This window comes from Stegodyphus dumicola, chromosome 7, assembly GCF_044657685.1.
Source record: "Stegodyphus dumicola isolate Sdum_Otavi_A_Nest chromosome 7, ASM4465768v1".
NCBI lineage: Eukaryota > Metazoa > Arthropoda > Arachnida > Araneae > Eresidae > Stegodyphus > Stegodyphus dumicola.
In genome coordinates, this window is record NC_140774.1 from 69,586,642 (window position 1) to 69,602,430 (window position 15,789).

Below are 15,789 nucleotides of genomic sequence, written 5' to 3' on the forward strand. Positions count from 1 at the left end.
TTTTCTTTTTGTAAATTTTGATACCCTTTAGATCATAATTGTTCTTTATTTCATAAATTACGGTTTCATATTTTTAATTTTAGAATTTCTGCATGCCATCTTACGAGATTTAAACTGATGATCTATAATCCGGAAAATTCGATAATCCGGAATCGCCGAAGTCCCGACGAGTCCGGATTAACGACTTTTGACTGTATATATGTATGTATGAATACAAAAATGAGCATTGCCAAGAAGTTTATTTGAAGTTGCTTTTAATTCAGATAAAGATTATGTAATTGGCAGCAACTATAGTTATCAGTTCTTTGCAAATTATTATGGGTATGTAATAATCAGTTGAAAAATAATTGATGAGTATGAGTACTAAAGAGTGTACCCATTTTGTTATTGGGTTCATTCATTATTATATCATACATAATCTACGTAATAAAAACATGACTAATAAATAATAAGAAATGTAACAGCTGTGCATTTATAACATTTGATTACTTAAAAACGCACAACTGATTATCACTTTCATGTCTGTTTACATAATGAATTGCACGGGCCTACTAATGGCCGAAGCGTCGTTGAACACTGGTAGTTCTGTCTCAGGTTAGAATGGCGCGAACAGGCTGGCTACATGACGTTTCCTTGGTTTGCCCCATTTGTAAAAGGGATCCTCCTGTTAGGCAGATATCCCTCGAGGCTTTGCCGTAATCACATAAAACAAACTCGTGATGTGCACCACTTAATTTCTAGAGTTGGCATAATTAATGTGTTTTACGTGTATTACCAAGTGTTCCATGGGACAGTAAACAACTCGCACATGTTTGATTGCTCATGTATTCATATGCTTTATTTGATCTTCATTTTGTTGAATAGTATCTGCTGGCTGTGAGGACGTAAATATCAGCCATATAGACTTTTGTCATAAAAGGTACTTTTTTTTTTTTTGTCTGTTGTTTGAATGGACAAAACAGTAATTATAAGCCATAAAGTTAGTCAAGGTCAGAAGGTGGTCACCAGGTCATAAATTTTCCAGTGAGCCATCAAATTTTCATTGCAATGCAGACAACAGAAAATACACATAGATAATGTCTGATAAATAGACTTATCCAGCACACGTTTTAAACTATTTTTAGTGTATACAGAATTTGGCTATTACTGATGTAATTGATTACTATAACCAGAAGTGTGTTTACCTGTTACTTGAAGTGCCAGAGTGGAGATCAAAGTGATTATCTTGATAGCAATCACTTTTCTATTATCTTCCATAACTAACAATAAAGTTTAAAATGAAAAGAGTGTGAGCGATACAAAACAACATGGAAGAAGCAAACGTCACTTCAAAGGAAACGTCACTCGCCAATCTGAGCGATAACTGATTCTTGTTTGGCTTTCAGCCTGTTTACCAAGTGAAGATGGTAAACCTATTTCGCCAAAGGCCGTTTCTCAGAACTGCTGCTGCAAACGTTTTGTTCCGGCAACAAATATCGTAATGTCATAAGGGTTTAAGCGTAATTCGGCTAGCAGATTGTTGGAAAAAAATTGTTGAGGGAAAAAAAAAACACCCATGCCTTTACTTCGTGAAAACAAAATGGCGTCCAAATAAAAACTAGCAGGTTGCTGTAACAGGGTTGGTTGGTAAATTTTCGCCAAGTTACCATAATCCAATGATTAACCAAAATTTCTTTGATATTTGACAAGCCGTATTTGTACTTTAAACTTTAAAAAAACCTGAAAACGAAAACGCATTAGAATCGAAGTAACAGACTGTTCTTTTTATTTTCTCCTCTCAATAAAATATTTCCTGGGAAATACCGAATTTGAAAACAAGCCATGTGGGTTTAAAACACGGACAATTTTCCCCAATCCATTAGCGGAATCCCACAAAAGGACGCACTCTTCCAGGTATCATAAAATAGTCATCAAGCCTCAAGCGCTAGAATTCCTACCCTGCAACCAACGGCAAACTGTCCCGAGTCCCCAGTTGCTGTATCCTTAGTATGGGACACATATGTCCCAGCCCCCGGGAAAAGGTTAAGAATTGCACATACACGATATCCATGTACACGTCGCCCTATTTTCACTTTAAAAAAAATATACTAGAATTGCATTGCACACACTCTTTACTTTATCCATGTCCTAACTAGTAACCTTTATCGCCTTACCAAGAAAAGAAAAGCGGTAATTTTGATTTTATCGATGCACGATAGCTATGAAAACGATGGTAAAACTGGGAAACCAGAAATTAAAGAGTTCAATTTGACAAAAAGCTCTCTATTTACGCAAGCAGTTGTTGAACTCAACATGTGCTTATGGTGATATTTTTTTTAATACTGGATATGTGTGGATATTAAATTCATTGTTGCAGAACTATGGTTTAATTGACAGTAATACTTAATAAAGTTGCATATTTTGGCACAGCTTTAGTATTAGTCCTTTTTGGCGAGAAATTTGTTTGGCGACATTGTGGAGCAATAAACGTAAAATTATGATAACCTCGGTAACCTTAAATACTGAGCTCAAAAACATGCCGCCATTTCTGTCCACGTAACTTTATTGAATTTGGTAGGTATCAGAACTTTGATGGCAGGAGGGATAAATTGCATGTTTTTCTTAAAGTAACGTTTGTGTTAGGAAAGCACAGCATTTAAAATATTTTTAAAAAGCTAAAATTTGATAGTTAAAACTGATACTTTTAATATTACATCACGAGTCTTGACATTTTTTCATATGTCAACTCTGCATATTATTATAAACTCCATTCCCCAAGGAAAAAAAACCACATTTTGAGTAGCATAAGGTAAACTCTTTGTGTTTCCTTTGCTAAGGAGATCAAAATTACCATGGTCTAAAAATACTTTTTTGCCTCATATTAGAACTATAGGGATGTGTAATTGCATGAATTCATAGGTTCAAATCAGGACCAAAATTATTGCTTTTATAGCATTTTTATAATTTGACTGACTATAAAAAATATAATGTTGCTTAGATTATGGAATAAATTGCTTATAATTTACAGTTCTCAAATTTTGTAAATCTTACAACCTAATAATAGCTGTATATGAATAACCTTCACTGAGTATTATTATTTTTATTAATAGTATGTTGACATAACAGTCGACTTTTTATTTTAAATTTTATGCCAATTTTCTACATTACTTAAACATTTTATCTAACAGAAATCTGGATTTTTTGTAATAAAAACTCTATAATAAAAGTAAGAGTACAATTTATATATAAAAATTTGAGGTTGATCTTTACATTACGGTAACTGGTAGTTTGGCGACATTTTGGAGGCGATAAAGGTTACTACCTGGGACTTTGGTAATAATGTGAGCAGTACTGAGTTCCGATTACGCATATTTTGTGTGGGGGAAATGAGAGATCATGGGATATGCCATGTGATATTAATGGACGAATTACGGTTCTTTAATCGGAAAAGGGGGGAAATCGGGAAAAAATCTGGAAATTTTGTATTTGGCTTTATTCTGTGTTGTGTGAAATAGTGTTTGTGAATTTTTGGATCCCATGGCCGTAAGTAAAGTGAATTCGAAATGGGTATTTAGTGGTATTGAAAAGGATAGTAAGAAATGTTTTTTAAGGTTGTGTGAGAGAGAAATAAACATGTTTTATTATGTTATTTATTTTACCTGGTATCTTGCTTTGAAAGATAAGTATGATTTTAAAGATTCTGAAAGAGAATGAAGAAAAGTGTATCCGCCACATAATGAAGATTCTGAAGGAGATTAGGTAAGTTAGTATTTTTAATTATTTTTATGCATTGTTGGAAATGTAAGGTGGAAAGGAATTTGGTATTATTGGGAAAATTGTTATTAGCAATGATTTAGTTTAAAGTAATTAGGATTGTAAGGTAATTTTTATTAATTGAATGTATGTGCTCATGTATATTTTAAGTGGTGTTTTTGAATTTAATTATATTTTAATGAAATGATAGTTATTTTGTGAATTTTATACTTGTAGGAATTTGGTGTATGTTTAAGTTGAAATAAATGTGCATGGAAATAATTTAAATATTTGATAATAAATATTTGTAATGCTTCATGTATGAATTCGTTGGTGACGTGTATAATGTAATAGATGATTTAGAGGTAAAAGTTTTTGGATATTTTATTTATTTTATATGTGGAAATGTTCATCCTTGGAAAGGGTAGATACTTTTTCACGATCAGGTAATTTCATATATGTTCTTTTTACCGGGTTTAAAGATTGAGAAAATTGTCATGTATTTTCGTGAAATTTTTTTAATTTATGAGATAAAAGCAGTGTACATGGATATAGTGAAGAGTGTGCGGAATGCCATTTTTGTGCAATTCTGGGATGTTTTTTTAAGTAAAAATAAGTCGACGTGTACATGGTTCAGTGATATTTTAATGAAATGATAGTTATTTTGTGAATTTTATGCTTGTAGGAATTTGGTTTACGTTTAAGTTGAAATAAACGTGCATGGAAATAATTTAAATATTTGATACTAAATATTTGTAATGCTTCATGTATGAATTCGTTGGTGATGTGTATAATGTAATAGATGATTTAGAGGTAAAAGTTTTTGGATATTTTATTTATTTTATATGTGGAAATGTTCATATTTGTAAAGGGTAAATACTTTTTCGCGATCAGGTAATTTCATATATGTTCATTTTACCGGGTTTAAAGATTGAGAAAATTGTCATGTATTTTCGTGAAATTTTTCTAATTTATGAGAAAAAAGCAGTGTACATGGATATAGTGAAGAGTGTGCGCAATGCCATTTTTGTGCAATTCTGGGATGTTTTTTTAAGTAAAAATAAGTCGACGTGTACATGGTTCAGTGATATTTTAATGAAATGATAGTTATTTTGTGAATTTTATGCTTGTAGGAATTTGGTTTACGTTTAAGTTGAAATAAACGTGCATGGAAATAATTTAAATATTTGATACTAAATATTTGTAATGCTTCATGTATGAATTCGTTGGTGATGTGTATAATGTAATAGATGATTTAGAGGTAAAAGTTTTTGGATATTTTATTTATTTTATATGTGGAAATGTTCATATTTGTAAAGGGTAAATACTTTTTCGCGATCAGGTAATTTCATATATGTTCATTTTACCGGGTTTAAAGATTGAGAAAATTGTCATGTATTTTCGTGAAATTTTTCTAATTTATGAGAAAAAAGCAGTGTACATGGATATAGTGAAGAGTGTGCGCAATGCCATTTTTGTGCAATTCTGGGATGTTTTTTAAGTAAAAATAAGTCGGCGTGTACATGGTTTATGTGTATGTGTTATTTTGAAAAACGCGTAAGGTGTATGGTATTGTGCACTTTTTCCGAATTTTGCAGTGAATATTTGTCATGATTAAGCAGTTTTGTTTGATAAAATTACTAGCATAAGTGTAATTCGGCTAGTAGATTGTTGGAAGAAGTGTTCAGTAGATAAGAAGAATAGAAACATGTCTTTACTTCGTGAAGACAAAATGGCGGCGGGGAAAAAAAATAGAGGGTTGCTGTAGGGGAGTTGGTCGCCAAATTTTCGCCAAAAAATCGCCAAGTTACCGTAATGTAAAGATCAACCAAATTTGACTACATGGCAAGCACTTAGGTACTGATTTCAATGTCTTTAAATGTTATTATTATAAAGTTTAGATATATTCTTATTAAGTTAAGATATACTTTTATTCTCTCATAATGTTTAGATGTACAGTTAGTCTAGTGCAGTTAGTATTTAGTCTAGATCGGATTTTGTTGACAATCCGCCATTTTTTTCCGATCTTGAAAGCCGGTATACATTGGCGACCGAAGTTTGTCGCCAAATCAAAAAATCGCCAGAAGGACCAATACTAAAGCTGTTCCCATATTTTCATGCATGTTTCATAAAATTTTTGTTCTTGAAAAGCTTTGTTTCTTAAAAGGAAGAAAATGGTTATTTTGGGGGCTAAAGTGCAGAATCGCCCACTTATTTCTTTGGTGCTTTTTACAAGAGCAAGAATTGCATTTTTCTCAATTTTCTTTTACTTTTTAACTGAAAATAGCTCGATGTGTACATGTATAAAGTCAAGAATGTGTGCAGTGCCATTTTTGTGCAATTATGGGATGTTGTTTTAAATGAAAATAGATCAACGTGTACATGGATATTGAGTATGTGCAATCCTTAAAAACGCGCCATGCAGTGGGCGATTCTGCACTTTCCCCTTTTTTTATATGAATTAAACTCCGTATTAACCGCGAGCTTGGCGAGTAAAAACGCAACGGCGCAACGGGTTCTCTACGGATGAAAACCCTTAAATTATTTATGTTTAAAATATATTGATTTAAATGAATTAGAATTCCATAAATATGCATAAAGTATCTATAACATTCCTTAAAAATGCATAAAAGTATATATTTCTACGCGTTTCTTAAAGGGGGTCTGCAAGATCGCTCACAGACATTAACACACAGTAATTACGCCGAAAAAATTGTCGCAACAGTTAAAGGTTAATAAACTATCACACAAAATTAGCTACTACCGAATCATAAACTCACTTTTCAAGCTTTCATTTTCTTACTTTTAGTGAGAAATGAGCATCCACAACCACACGTGGTAGACCACGATTATTTTAGATGTGATTCGTCCGAGATCAGAATCCCGGTTTTCGGCTTAAAAAGAAAAAAAAAAAAAAAAAAAAAAAAAACATTTCCTTACCTTTAGTGTGAAGTGAGCATCCACAACCACACGTATTAGACCACGATGTTACTTTAGATGTGATTCGTCCGAGATCAGAATCCCGGTTTCGGCTTAAACAGAACAAAGATCTCGACAGTGTTCTTGTGTTTATACCGCCAGCATAAAACAGCGACTTCGATAAAGATTTCGAAAGAAGTGCCTTACTACTAGACAAAGTTTTAGAGAAATTTATTACACTGCGAATAGCGTGAAAAGACATTTCGAGTATACGGCGAATTCTCACGTTTTCAAAGCAGATAGTGTTGAGTCAAAAGTTGAAGTGCTTCCCGGCTGTTAAAGCAGTGTTGTGAAATCAACTGAAGTAATAACCGGCGCAAGGCGCTGCTGTTTGTGACGTCAGCCTGCGTGCTGAGTGTTTTCGAATGTTTTGCTTGTAGACGAGACGAAAGCTGATCTCGGAAGAGTGATACTGTTTTGATGAAAATAAAGAATGACTTATTAAGAATTTTTTGTCTTTATTCATAATGCACCCAACCTCGGATAGAGGCATCCCGCAACTGAACGAACTGTTTTGAATATATTTGATTTATATATTTTCTGTGTTCTTCGTAACATAGTGGTACCCTCGGCGGAACCGGGTGCTATGAATAAGAATTTTCCGATTGAACTTTTGATATTGAATTTCAATTTTGAATATACTTTGAAGATGGATTTGATCGCTTTGAAGGCCCAAAGAAGAGGACTTAGAATTGCGTTTTCGCAAACCTCAAGGAAAACCGAAAGTGAATTAACTAAAGAAGTAAGAGATTTAAAAATACTTTCGATTTTGAAGTGTCAACTTTACGATAAATTCCAGAGACTTGACGTATGCCAGAGTGCTATATCGCTGCAGATTTTGCAAACTGAAGATGGAGAAAAATTATTTAGTGATGATTTTTAAGAAGCGGAGGATTACCGAGATAAGTTTCTAGAACAGTGTGCTCAAATAGATGCTGAAATACAAGCCTCCTCTCTTCCAACTAACTCTGAATCTAGGAAATTTAAATTGCCTAAATTCGAGCTTAAAAAATTCAGTGGTAAAGCTAAAGATTAGACTTTTTGGAGTCAGTTCCAGAAAATCCACGACGACAAAAGTATCGCGGATGAAGATAAAATGCAGTATCTATTGCAGGCCATGGAACCCAAATCGAAAGCAGAACGCCTAGTCCTTAGCTTCCCGGCAACGGCAGCTAATTATCCTAAAGCCATCGAACAATTAAGAGAGCGCTTTGGACGCGAAGATTTACTTGTGCAAATCTATGTGAGAGACTTGTTAAGCCTAGTGATGAAGAACGCTGTAACCGGAAGAGCAAAAACTGATCTACCATCCCTGTATGATGAACTAGAAGGAAAATTGGGAGCGTTGGAAAGTTTGGGGAGAACCCAAGAAAAATATGGGGATTTTTTGACCCCCTTAGTGGAAAGTTGCTTACCAGAAGAAGTATTGATGGCATGGGAAAGAAGCAGAAATCACGACTCCATTGAAACTAAAGGGACTCGATCTTTGCAACATTTAATGAATTTCTTAAAGCAGGAAATCAACGGAGAAGAGATGGTTCAACTCGCAAGAGCTGGTTTCGCTTCCCAACAGAACCATCGGAAGAAAGACTTTAACCACGAACAGGTAAAGCAAAATGAACCCGTAACAGCGTCAGCTCTAGTAAGTCTTGAGAATTCAGGTAAGAGTGTTCCGAACTGTAATTTTTGTCAAAAGAAACATTTTAGTGAAAAATTTTACTCTGAAAAAAAAAAAAAAAAAAAAAAAAAAAAAAAAAAAAAAAAATGACTTTAGCTGAAAAACAACAATTGTTGTTGAAAAAAGTGCTTGTTTCTCTTGTCTGAAAAGAACGAGTCACATTAGTAAATTTTGTCCTTTGAAAGGTAAGTTAAGTTGTTCTATTTGCAAACGTTGTAATCATTTTGATGTAATGTGTAATCAAAAGCTAAAAAATAACGATCAGATACATGTTTCAAAAGAGAGTTCTCTTTCTAACTGTGGCAGAAGCGAAACTGTATTTTTGCAAACGCGTTGCGTTCGAATTCGGTGTCAAGGTCGCGAGAAAATTATGCGCTGCATAATTGATAGCGGAAGCCAAAGTAGCTACGTTAGTGAAAGTATGATGAGTCAGCTTAAAGCATCTCCACTTCGGGAGGAGACAGTTATACATGCACTGTTTGGGGGGGACGAAACGAAACCTAAACAACATGAAGTGTTTTTGGTCGAGGTCAGCAATTTAAAAGGAACGTTTGCATGCAGTTTTGAAGCACTTTCTGAAAAAAGGATTTGCGGTTTTATTCCTAAGGTTAAGGATAAAGAGATTTTGAATGAATTAAAAGAAAAAGAAATCGAATTTTCTGATTCGTTGCGAAAGGAAACTGAAATTAACCTTTTAATCGGAGCAGATGTTATAGGAAAATTATTGACTGGAAATTCTATTGAATTACAGTCGGGGGTCACGGCTGTCGAAACGAAACTTAGGTGGACGGTATTTGGAAAACGAAATTCGGGTGAAAAGGATAATATTTTGAAAACATTTTCAATGCATGTCAGGAGAATTCCTTTGAATGAGTTATGGGAACTTAAAAAAATAGGAATATGCGCTCCAAACGAAACTGTTAAAATGAATGAAAGTTTTAATTTATCTGAATTTGAGAAGAAAATGAAAATTCTTCCAGATGGAAGATTTGAAGTAGAACTTCCGTGGAAATGTGATACGACACATTTAACCGATAATAAAGAATTATCCTGGAAAAGGTATCAAAAGATGATCTATAAACTCAGATGTAGTAAATTTTTCGATGATTATCAAAATGTGTTCAAGGAATGGGAAAGGTTGAATATTATTGAACGCGTACCAGAAAACGAACTGAATAATGAATGTCATTATTTGCCGCATAGGCCTGTAATCGAATTAGGAAGTGAAACCACGAAAATTCGTCCTGCTTTTGACGCTTCTGCATCTGAGAAAGGGAAACTCTCTTTGAACGAATTTTGGGTAAAGGAATAAATCTTATTGAATTAATACCTGATATTATAGATCGTTTTAGGATGTATCCGATAGGTATTAGTGCCAATATTGAAAAAGCTTTTTTAATGTTATCCGTTGCATCTAAAGATAGAGATTTTCTCAGATTTTTTTTCCCATGCAATGAAGGGCAATTAATTTATAGGCATTGCAGAGTTGCGTTTGGAGTTTCTTCGAGCCCCTACTTGTTGAACGCATCTATAATGCATCTATTAGAAAACTGTCCACGTCAATATAGTGAAGTTGCTCAAAAATTTAAATCGTCATTTTATATGGATAATTGTTTATCTAGTGTTTTTGTATTGATGAACAGTTTACGTTTATTGAACATTCCAAAATAATCGTGTCAAGTGGATGTTTTAACTTGCGCGGTTTTGAAAGCAATGTAGCTGGTTCAAATGTTGACAAACATTCAGGGGATACTTCCGTTTTGGAGGTAATTTGGGTAATGATACGCTGAGGTGCTGCAGAGATACAGATATATTGACCTGTGATACGAAAATCACAAAGAGGACAATTTTGGCAATTGTGCAGACAATTTTTGATCCTATTGGTTTATTAACGCCAACTACATTGCTTCCAAAACTGTTGTTGTAAAAATTGTGGAAAGTGAAAATTTCATGGGATGATGAATTGTCTCCAAATGATGTAAATATATTTTTGAACTGGTTTAGAGAACTTAATGTTTTGAAAGATGTTACTTTGCCTCGATACTTGTTTATCAATGACACGTCTGAACTACATGTATTTGTGGATGCTTGCAAGGGGGCGTATGCAGCGTGCGTCTTTGTTCGATCAGTATTTAATTCTGAAGTAAAAATAAATCTCGTACGGGCGAAGTCTAGAGTATCGCCTTTGAAATCTTTAAGCATTCCTCGCTTATAATTAATGGCCTGTTGTATAGGTTCTAGACTTGCAAATTCTATTATCAAGGCTCTCGGTTTGCCCGATTTAAAAGTTACCTTCTGGTCTGATTCAACCACTGCCCTTTGGTAAATAACAGAGCAAGGAAATTGGCCCGTTTTCGTCGAAAATAGGGTTAAAGAGATTCGAGAGTTGACGCGAGGTCATTCATGGAGACATGTCCCAGGGAAACTGAATATTGCCGACTTGTTATCGCGCGGATGTTTTGCAAAGCAAATGCTTCGGTCTAGATGGTGGGAAGGCCCCTTGTGGTTGCGAGAAGGCCCTGAAAACTGGCCCACTGGTGAGATTATTTGTTTGCATGAAGAAGTAGAATTGGAGAGGAAAAAGATAAAAATAGTGAATATTGATCTATCAAAAGATGCACCCCCTTGGCATCGAATGAGTGTAAATAATTGCAAAGATGGTTCTGAAAAGAATAGAAACATTGAACTTTCACAGTATGAAATTGAAAACTCTGAGAAAAATTTAATTCGTTTGGTTCAAAATTATTATCTGACTGATAAGAAATCTTATCATTTTATTGAAACGCTCATTGATGATGATGGTATTCTGAGAGTTAAAACGAGAATACTAAATAGAGATGACCATGAATCCTTTCTGTATCCAATACTGTTACCAGAAAAATGTGATTTCACTAAGTTATTAATCAGAAATGTGCATAATAAGAACTGTCATGCTGGTCTTCAGATGATGCAATGTATATTACGAGAAAGATTTTGGATAGTCAGAGCTAGAAAGGCCATTAAAAATGTCCTCTTTAACTGTATCGTTTGTAAAAAAAAAATTAAAACTAAGGCTATGTCAAGCGAACCGACACCTCTGCCAACAGACCGAGTTACGGATTGTGCGCCATTTGAAATCATAGGAATTGATTTGGCTGAACCGCTGTTTTTAAAAAATAGAGGAAAGGTGTGGATCGCGCTGTTCACCTGAGCTGTGTACCGTGCCATTCACCTTGAACTCGTAAATTATCTTTCTACTGAAGCTTTTCTTCTGGCGCTTCGACGATTTGTTGCTAGGCGCGGACGACCTAGAATAATTTATAGTGATAACGGGACAAATTTTCGGGGTGCATCTAATGATTTATCAAAACTAAATTGGGCTAAAGCATTAAAGGAAACGGGAACTGAAAGGATAATCTGGAAATTTATTCCACCTACTGCAGCTTGGTGGAGCGGCTGGTGGGAGAGGTTGGTTCGTACAGTAAAAGAATTGCTGAAACGTACTTTAGGTAAATCAGTGTTATCATATGCAGGACTTTATGTTATTATTTGTGATAGTGAAACTATAATTAATTGTAGACCCTTAACTTATGTTTCTGAAGATCCGCAAGAATTAGTACCTCTGACACCCGCCATGTTTCTTAACGAGAACAGAAATTCCAACGTTGAAGATCTTGATGAATTAAATTCGTCAAGTCTTAATAAGTATAGAACTAAATTGTTAAATGATCTGAGACAAAGATTTAGAAAAGAATACCTTAGTCATCTGGTTCAAAAGCATAATGAAAAACGATCTCGGGAACCTGTAGTAGGAGAAATAGTACTGATGGGGGATGATAACAGAAAACGTTTATTTTGGCCTTTAGCCCGAATTACAGAATTGATCCCTGGACGTGATGGAAAGATTCGTACGGTTAAACTTAAGACCCAGCATGGAACAGTTGTACGACCAATACAACGCATCTTTCCTCTGGAGATACAGGCCAATGACAGAAACATAATTCCTGATAAGAAATTGGGTGTAGAGGAATCTAATTCTAGCGCTCGGTGTACGTTAAAAAGGAGAATTGCACCTGATAAAATGGTGATGCAACAATATTCCTCCTCTGGACGACTTGTAAAAGCTCCAAAAAGACTTGATCTTTTAAATAATGTCTGTTATGAGTTTGAGACTCAACCTGAGTTTCAAGGGGGGGAGGATGTTGTGAAATGAACTGATGTAATAACCGGCGGGAGGCGCTGCTGTTTGTGACGTCAGCCTCCGTGCTGAGTGTTTTCGCATGTTTTGCTTGTAGACGGGACTGCTCAAAAAAAACTGGGACAGTCCTATATCTCACGATCTACTGGGCCGATTGACAAAATTCAAATTGCCTTCTTCATGTCTCGAAAGCGCGACTTAGGATATATATTAGATTTATATATAGCACTATTCTAACATAGGTATTTTAACATAAAATCGGACTTTTTCTGAAATAACATACCAATGTTTTACATATTTGGATTCTACAACTCAAATTACGCCTAAATATGACATTTTGTAAATTTTGGAGCGAAATTTACGGAGAAATTCACAAATTTATGTTGGCACTTTTTTGTCAGTTTGCGCCAAGAATAGTTCACTTGGCGAACTTCTTAATATATGGCAACCTAGTTTCCTTTCCCGTGAGAGGAAAAAAAGTCACCATCATTCTTTTTTTCCAAATAGTATTCTTTATATTATATTTTTAATTAAAACTTATTATTTTAAGTAATTCTTTCTTTTTCGAATTTCATTTTAATTGTTTAAGTTGCATGGTTTTTTTCGAATAACTGTTTTAAAATTTTCTGTTTACCTATTCGAACTGCTTAAATAAAGGTGCAGCGTTTATTTTTTTTTCAAATACTTTTCTTTATATATATTTTTTGTCATAGTTATTATTTTAGGTAATTTTTAAATTCTTATAGTTTTATTTTAATTGTTTGTGTTGCATTGTATCTTCAGATAATTGCTTTAAAATTTTCTATTTATTCCTTCGAATTGAGCACTTTTAATATATTTATTAATATAAATTTTCCAGAATGTGATTTTATTTATTTGAATTGCGTTTCTTTCGGAGGAATACTTTGTAACCCACACTATGATGCGTTTGAAAACTGCATATATTAAAAGAGAATACAGTAAAGCACAGTTAACACGCCTTTCAATATTCCGTTCAGAAAAGATATATCTATAAATAAGAGAGATATTTAACTTAGGATTGCGACATTTTAACTTAGGATGACTTGCATACACTGCTTTAAACAGTTTTATCATTGCGCCCATTGCTTTACACAATTTTATCCTACATTTGGCTTCTTAAATGTTATTCATATTTTAGTCAAATATTTTATTTTTGAAATCGTAAGAATCAAATATCATAAGATTAAAAGGTTTTAAATTAAAAAAAAAAAAAAAAAAATAGAAATACTAAATTTTACCCAAAAATTTATTTTTTCTTCTCTTTTTCTTCAGGCATTCTACTTTATTCTTGCTCTTTTTCTTTAGGCATTCCGCAAGTATATTAAAAAGTATCCAAATTTTCGAAATATCTTGATATTTCTGACAATCATTTTAAATAAAGTTATCGCCTTCCATTTCATAAAGACCCACAAACGGCCGAGCGGTAAAGTCGCTGAAACCTGGTAGTTCGCTCCGGGGTTCGAATCCCGGTAAACGGGCTGGTTGCATGGGCGTTTTCGTGTATTTTCTTATGTGTACCGTGTATGCCAGCTGGTTCCCTTAGAAGGTTCTTGACGAAGGCATCCATCCTTTTAAACAGACAACCCTGCTTTGGCGTAACGTAATAATCCAATTCAATCCATTTCATCAATATTTGGTCAGAGCCTTTATCACTCTTTAGAGGCTAAACATTTTGAAGGTATGAGATGAAAGGAAAGACTGGTTTCATCAAGAGGTTTTGATTTATTTAATTATGACAAAGTACACTACGGCTATCTGCCTAAGGGGAGGGATGCCTTCGTGGAGGACTTTCAAAGGGAAACTGGCTCGCATGCACGTTACAAATGGGGAAAACCACAAAAATGCCCATGCAGCCAGGCCGTTTGCGGATTTCGGACCTCGGACAGAATTACCAGCGTTCAACGACTTTACCGCTCGGTCGCTGTTTCATCAGGAGGAAAAAAAAATATCTCTAGGTGACATCCACATACATCACTGGATAAACTCCTGAATCTTCAAATAATTCGAATGAGAAAATCATGGGATTCTCCATTTATGATAAGATATGATGTTCTATAACGTAATTTAAATTTATACAACAATATAGTCTAAACCAGTCGCTCTTCACTTCAATCTGCAATGATATCGTTTTTTCTTTTCTGTTAACACAAACTCAATTGATGGTATTTTCTAGTGTACACGTCCAGGTGTTTTCTCTTTGACCACCTAAATTCTTTGAAGTACGCTGAAAGTATATTCAAAAACGTCCAACTTTTTGAAACATCTTGGTATGTCTGACAGCCAAATTTTGCAGCAAATTTTTGCTTACTTTTCTCCCTAATTTTCTTCTTTCCTTCTACAGTTATTTTCAGTGCTCACACAAGAAAATTAAGATTTTTCGATTGCTAGACTCCATAAATTTTGCATTCTTCTCAATTTCTTAAAATATGAATTACATGAATTGCGTTTCAGCTGAAGACAGCTTTTCATTTTCTAATCATTTTAACTATAAATAAAGTTTAAAGCGAAGTCCAAAGGATAAATATTTTAATTAAAAGATTTTTGCTAAATGACAAAGAAATAAAATAGTCCAGCAGGGTTTATTCTGTACCACCGAGTAACTCGATTCTTATATCGGCTGAAACAATCTAAATCATATTAAAGATAATTTTTTATACAATCTATAACGCGAGAGAAAAATTAGCTTCTTAAAACATTCTTTCTAAGAGAATTAATATAAAAGATTATGTTTATATACATTTTTTTAAAGCTGGGACTTGAACCAAACTGTCAAATTTTTAAAGTTTAATTTATTTTATTAAAATTTTTAAAGTTATAATTAAAGTTCCAATTTGAAATGGTCATAAAAGGAAAATTACCGTACCAAATGTTATCAAACTTGGGAATCGTGTAAAGGAAGTTATGGGAATTTATTTTCCGCGGGGGGGGGAGAATTCAAAAACTCACCACCAGGGGAAAAATGGCGCTGTATATAAGGTTGATAAATGAAATAAGACAGGAAAGCATCTGTTAAAAATGTGTTTAATATTTTCCGAAACGTGTTACAAAGCATGTTCAATGTAGCGTCCAGCAATTTCCCAAAGCAAGTTAAATCCTGTTACTGCATTCTCAAGAGCAGCTCTTAGCATATCAGGAGGAATGTTACGGACATGTCAGTGTATCACATTTTTCATTTCTGCCCAACTGTTTAGATTATCACCAT

The 15,789-nt window shown here is 34.1% G+C and overlaps 1 protein-coding gene across 1 annotated transcript in view; it reads right to left on the bottom strand.

Moving 5' to 3' along the window:
- The window catches only part of P32 (complement C1q binding protein P32), a 92,481-nt gene extending 85,494 nt beyond the window's left edge, over window positions 1–6,987 (bottom strand). Inside the window, exon 1 of the mRNA XM_035360385.2 lies at window positions 6,673–6,987. Within this exon, the coding sequence (XP_035216276.1) occupies window positions 6,673–6,913 (241 nt within the window). The 5' untranslated portion in view covers window positions 6,914–6,987. The remainder of the gene's footprint in view (window positions 1–6,672) is intronic.
- Window positions 6,988–15,789: the final 8,802 nt, after the last annotated feature.